We start from the raw sequence: 6,338 nt of genomic DNA, 5'->3' as shown, positions 1-6,338 counted from the left end.
ACTTTTCTCCTTACTCTTTTGTTTATTTATTTAGTTTTTAAATAAAATAAACAAGAAATTGGGATAAATTGTGGGATGACCAGCCCTCTTAAAAAGGGATTAGATAAAATAAAAATAAAAAGTAGAATGTATCATCTGATTATTTTAGATAAGAATATAGATAAACCATTGAAATGTTGTTAAGAGTCGCGATAAATGTCATTTCAGTGTGCTTATAAATATCTTGCCCGTCTTTTACATTCTTGGTCGACTCCATTTACTAAAACCTCGAGTGACACTTCAAACGGTTCTTTAACTTTTTGTTTCATCTGAGAATGAGTTCTCCGGTTTTGCTTGTGTGGATTGGAATTTGGATGTGTGTGTTTAGTCACAGCGCCATCATTCCTGTGAGCACTCAGAGCGTTGTGGGTGGAGATGAGAGTGCTGAGGGGACTGTTTTTGTTGATAGCGAAACAATCATCGGGAGGACTGATCAAGATTTTGTCTGTGCAACCTTGGATTGGTGGCCTCCTGAGAAATGTGATTATGGAACATGCAGCTGGGGTCATGCCTCTCTGCTCAATCTGGTATCCTTGTGTTTAATTTATACACTTTTTTTTGTCTTGAATTGCATAACTAGCATGTTTGTACGAGCAAAGTGCGATGTTTGATCTTTGCAAAGAGTAATGCGCGTGAATCTTTCATGGTTTGTGGTCTTTTGTAATGTTTCTCTGTTTCTTCTTCTCCTTAATTTAATCCGTTGCCGTTGCCATTGCTGCTGAGTTTCATTCTCTGTTTGATATTGGGATTACATTACATGATAATAACTACGTTTCTTCTATCTTCAATTCTTGTACAGCATCTGTTTGACGTGCAGGCCTACTGTTTTTGTATGTTTGGTTTTAGTTCCTTTTTCTAATACAACACGTCCAATTCTTTTACTGGACGAATGCATATCCACAGATTCAAAGGGCCGGGAAAGATGTTACTTGTCTTTTAGTTGAAGAATATAAATTTTTGATGCAGAAATGTTCATTTATTTCGAGTCAAAAGCGTGTTCTTATTAAATATGAGGAGATCTTGTCCAAATTTTCATTAATCTTTTTCATGTGCAGAATCTGAGCAACAATATTCTATCAAATGCCATAAAAGGTGAGAATACCTTAACATTTGGTGATTTGTCTTTTTATTAATTATGATCATGTATTTCTCTAATCTTTCTGATGGAGTCTAAGATTTACCTTTCAATCATGCTGCAGCCTTTTCCCCCTTGAAACTTAGACTAGGTGGCAGTATGCAAGATCAACTCGTATATGATACAGAAGATAACCAGCAACCTTGTCTTCCTTTTGTTCAAAATTCCTCAGCCATGTTTAATTTCTCTCATGGTTGCTTACCCATGCCTAGATGGGATGAATTAAATGCTTTCTTCAAGAAAACTGGGTACATAACCAGAATTTTTCAATCTTGTTTCCCTCGTAATTTCATTTCTACTAGATGAACGGCCTAAGATCCCATGGTTTGTTTCAGGGCTAAGATTATTTTCGGGTTGAATGCTCTCTCTGGAAAAACTCAACAGCCTGATGGATCTTCGACGGGAGCTTGGGATCACAACAATGCTGAATCTTTCATGCGTTATACTGTCAGCAAGAACTACACCATTCATGGATGGGAGCTGGGTAAGAATAATATTTATTCTTATTTGTTATTTAAATATGTTCTATCCATGCTGAAACACATAAAAGAATGTTTGATGTTCTGTTTTGTGTTCTTTATTTCTTCAGTCATAATATTTTCCAGCTTTAGTACTAATCTGGAAATTGTCTTCGATATTATATTTTCTGGGAGTAGATCATGGGGATATAACTTACCTATTTCCTGGACAGGAAATGAATTGTGTGGGGAAGGAGTCGGAACAAAAGTTCTAGCAGATCAGTATGCTTTGGACACTATAGCTTTGGAGGACTTAGTCCAAAGAGTTTACAAGGGAATTAAACCCATGCCACTAATCCTAGCACCGGGAGGATTCTTTGACGAGAAATGGTTTATGGATTTCATAGACAAGACGACCCCAACTTTGGGTGCCGTCACCCACCACTTATACAATCTGGGGGCAGGTATCTTAGCTCGATCAAACTGATTTTTTGCACATCTTTTGGGTTCCGAATTCTTCAACTTAAAAATTGTTATCTGAAATTACAGGAGTTGATAAGAACCTTGTTAACAAGATTCTGGATCCGTCCTACCTCGACCGCGCGCATGATACATTTAAGAATCTCCTTGACATCCTCAAGATTTATTCAACTAGAGCAGTTGCATGGGTTGGAGAGTCAGGGGGGGCTTACAACAGTGGCCATCATCTTGTCACAAATGCATTTGTGTTTAGTTTCTGGTAATTGACTATGATCTAGAAGTAAAATATCAGGTTTTTTTTTATAATCGATTCTACTTTTAAGCATTTTGTTACTTTGGATGTGATAATCAGGTATTTGGATCAGCTAGGAATGTCATCAGCTCATGACACAAAAACTTACTGCAGACAGACTTTGATTGGCGGAAACTATGGTTTACTCAACACTACTACCTTTGAACCAAATCCAGACTACTACAGGTTGGAGTATTTTCAATTTTAACAGAACATAGAGTCTAAATGCAAGGACGTGTGTTGATACTTTCTGAACTCCTACTAAGAACCTTTTTTTTTTCTGTTTGATGCTCTCTTCATTACAGTGCTCTTCTTTGGCACCGATTAATGGGAAGAAATGTTCTTCCAACTAGATTTTCTGGAACAAAGAAAATACGTGCTTATGCTCACTGCTCAAGAGTTTCTGTAAGTTCCATCCGTATTTCATAATAAAAAACAGGTAAAGATGTTCTATTTTTTGTGATCTGATGAGGGTTCTTCATTATGCAGAAAGGAATCACGTTATTACTAATCAACCTAGACAAGAGCACCACTGTGTATGCCAATGTAGCCTTCAATAGTACTGGGATCTTGAAACAGGAGCACAAGTCTCATAAAAGAAAAACTATTCTGCTGCCTCCACCTTATAAAGGCAGAAATATAAGAGAGGAGTTCCATCTAACACCAAAAGATGGGGATCTACACAGCCAAACTGTCCTTCTAAATGGTAATATTTTAGCTGTAAATTCTGATGGGGACATACCTCCATTTGTGCCTGTATATGTAAATTCATCAACCTCAATAGAGGTAGCTCCATACTCTATTGTATTTGCACACCTACCAAATGCTGATGTCCCTGCTTGTAGGTGATCAAATAAGATAGGGAACAGAAAGGCAATGATTTATTCTTTTTTCTTAATGAAGTTAAGTTTTTATTTTTATTTTTATTTTTTTGCCTTGTTAATTTTAATTAATATGAAAGTTTTTTTCTTTCTTGTTCAGAAAAATACTCTTGTTTCTTCCTTCCCCCCCCCCCCCAAGATTCTAATCCAGAAATGAAGTTATTACAAGGGGTAGTAAATAAACAAATCACTGTATTGCTATCTCTATCCATCACAAAACAGTTTCACAATTTTGTCCAGATACTAGAGAGAGAGGCACTTGATCAAATTATTCTGTAAAGGATTTGTACAGTAAAAGTTAGGGGGATGCTTGTAATGAAAAATCTGGATCTGATGAAGTTTAAACAAGTACCATATTGCATTGAGTCGAAATTACTTCAATTTGGATGCTTCGTTAAAATAAAAAAACCCAAATAACAGAGACAAAGTCAATCAATCTTTTGCCAATTGCCACCCCAGAGTTTTTTTTTTTTTTTTTCAACATCAAAACTGTGCCGTGCACTACAAAATATAAACCCGGGTCCTGATCAGTTTAAACAACACTGGTAAACCTAACTCTGAGCCGAACTCACATCAAACTGGAGGGGATTTGCATTTGCAGAATCCTCTCGAACAGCAGCTACTCAGGTTAGCATATCACATTGACCCATTATTTGTTTCATTTCTAAAACATGGTCTTGTAAAAGTTACACAGCCTATCACCTTGCCAGTTCAAGTTCAAAAAGACTACCTGCCCCCAACTGTAAACATCCGAAACGTTAACATATATCTACTCCCCAATTAGAAGCAGCATAACAAAACCTTTCTCATTGTCATGAATTAGGTCTTACAGCTTGACGAATTTACCCGAAGACTTCATTCACATTAGTCATATATCTCAAGGATATCTTGAAGTGTGCGGAGCTACATATTTATTAAGCAACAAGAGTGCTGGCAGTCGTCGACTCGTATTTCCAGACAGGTGGAAGCTTCTGTCTTTTTGTAGTAGGGAGCGAGCCTGTGAATCCTGCTCTCAACAAGAATCAACCAGAACTTTGAATCCTTATCCTTCCTGTTCCTCTTCAGATGCTTACGGATGGAGACTGCCTTCTTGATAAGATAATACAGATCCTCTGGAGTTTCGGGTGCAAGGCCGTGAGCCTTGAGAATACGGAGGATCTTGCTTCCAGTAACGCTCTTGACCTGAGCGATACCGTGAGAGTCTCGAAGAATCACACCAATCTGGGACGGAGTCAGACCCTTTTTCGCAAAGTTGCACATGTTCTCCTCCACATCATGGAAAGAGATCTTAAGCCAACACTCGCGGAGTTCTCTCGATAAGTTTTGATAGGATGGACTAAAATGATAGTATTTATCTTATTATTAAGTTGTAATTTTGAATGAATGTAAATTATTTATTAAGTTTATCTATAACAATATTAAATTTATCTAAGAGATATTAGAGGTTATTTAGATAAGTCAAAGTGAAAAAATCGAGTCCAAAGAATCTGTATTTATCCAGAGAAGATGTTGATCTGAAATCTGTTATTACAGTGAAAAGTTATCACAAAATGTCAGTATTACGTCAGGAGATGACTTCGAAACCGTCAACAAATTCCTGCTGCAGATTAAACTCTTATCAGATTTGTTTCGTCAGCAGAATCATACTACAATTGGAATTGATTTTCAGATTGTTTATTTAAGGAATCATATTGGTTAGGATCAACAGAGATTCAGGTCTGCATATTTTCTAAAGTACTTTCCAGTACATATTTTGGTGAGAAAATTCATTGAAAAATTTTCATACTGTTTCTATCAGAGAGTGGTACTAGAGTGTGAGAAAATTCTCAAGAGAATTTCTAGTGTTTTATCTCTCTTTTTGAGTATGTGCATACTCCGTGTCGAAATTGAGGTGATCGAGTTCAGCCACTAGAGTTTCAGGGGAAAAGTCAATGTTTAAAGATCATTAGAGGTTCTGGCTACTACTGCGATAGAAGACAAATTGATCATTTGTCTGGTCAAGTAAGAGTGTCAATTGACAAAGGTTTTGTAATTGAACTTTACTTATAATTGATTTTCAAATAATAAAATTAATTTTTTTGGGTTTGGTTGTCCCGTAAGGTTTTATCTTTAAATAGTTCTTTAAAGAGTTTTCATTCGATACCAATCTTGATTTTACGCACTTCGTTTATTTTATGTATTTTATTGTTTATTAAATTAATTACATGTTTGACGACTAATCAATTTGTTGAGTGAATTGGTAGATATTCTCGCTGCGTTACAGGGGTACTTGGATAATTTCAATTGATATCAGAACGTGGTTCACTCATCCGAGTGTGATTCGTGTCCCTGTAGATCATGTCATCGTCATTATATATCCCGTCACACTTTGATGAGGAAAACTATGTTTATTAGAAAGTTCGTATGAAGGTTTTTCTAAAGTCTTTAGATGAACTTGTGTGACATTAATTGATAGGACTATTTGCATTTCATTTTATTAGTCTAGAACATACATTTTATTTTTCTGTTTTTAATTTATGTTTCTGTTTTCAGTTTTTAAATAAGAAAAATAATATAATTTTTTTTATTTGTTTCTAATTTTTTGGGAAATATATGCTTGATATGTCAAAGTTTTGAGTACATGTATTCTCACAAAATAAAATTTTGAATTAATGCATCTCTCTACTTTGTGCAGTTCATTTTGTGCATACTAATCTTTTAGGTCATCTTAACAAAATTCATTTACAAAGTACTGTGAGAAACTTGTGTGTATGCACCTTATAATTAAGTTTCATATTTATTATTGAGATGCTCACCATAGAGAGAGTTCATGTTTTGAATTGACTAATACTAGTTGAACCTAGTACAATAATAAAGAGATATTCATTTGCCAAACATAAATAGTTGATCCATATAGAAAAAGTTGGTGTTATATCATTACGGAAAAATACAAACACCATACACGGATCTATCCCTTAAGTCTTTATAGAAATAATCATGGCTCAAATCATTGTAAAAAAAGATGAGCAACAAAAATGAACATGAAAGAGATTGTGCAAACTAATGTTTGGAGG

General features: G+C 35.4%; 1 protein-coding gene and 1 pseudogene across 1 annotated transcript; one reads left to right on the top strand and one right to left on the bottom strand.

The window, feature by feature from the left end:
- Window positions 1-217: 217 nt before the first annotated feature.
- LOC108990997 (heparanase-like protein 3) lies at window positions 218-3,390 on the top strand. Its single transcript, XM_018965140.2, has 9 exons — window positions 218-566; window positions 1,095-1,131; window positions 1,239-1,422; window positions 1,510-1,658; window positions 1,866-2,096; window positions 2,182-2,371; window positions 2,465-2,590; window positions 2,710-2,809; window positions 2,894-3,390. Exons 1-9 carry the CDS (start codon window positions 315-317, stop codon window positions 3,251-3,253), a joined length of 1,629 nt encoding a protein of 542 aa, XP_018820685.1. The 5' UTR covers window positions 218-314; the 3' UTR covers window positions 3,254-3,390.
- A 360-nt stretch (window positions 3,391-3,750) lies between these two features.
- Window positions 3,751-6,096, bottom strand: LOC108990999 (annotated as a pseudogene).
- Window positions 6,097-6,338: the final 242 nt, after the last annotated feature.

The sequence above is a fragment of the Juglans regia genome, chromosome 1, assembly GCF_001411555.2.
Source record: "Juglans regia cultivar Chandler chromosome 1, Walnut 2.0, whole genome shotgun sequence".
NCBI classification, from domain to species: domain Eukaryota; kingdom Viridiplantae; phylum Streptophyta; class Magnoliopsida; order Fagales; family Juglandaceae; genus Juglans; species Juglans regia.
Note: the sequence above shows the minus strand (reverse complement) of the source record. Positions and strands in the feature narration are given on the sequence as shown.

What these genes read in the sequence shown, in the direction of transcription:
- LOC108990997 (XM_018965140.2), top strand. Translation starts at nt 315, where the DNA reads ATGAGTTCTCCGGTTTTGCTTGTGTGGATTGGAATTTGGATGTGTGTG. An exon ending in GCTTTCTTCAAGAAAACTGG is followed by an intron (nt 1,423 to 1,509) that starts GTACATAACCAG and finishes GGTTTGTTTCAG; the next exon opens with GGCTAAGATTATTTTCGGGT. An exon ending in CCAAATCCAGACTACTACAG is followed by an intron (nt 2,591 to 2,709) that starts GTTGGAGTATTT and finishes TCTTCATTACAG; the next exon opens with TGCTCTTCTTTGGCACCGAT.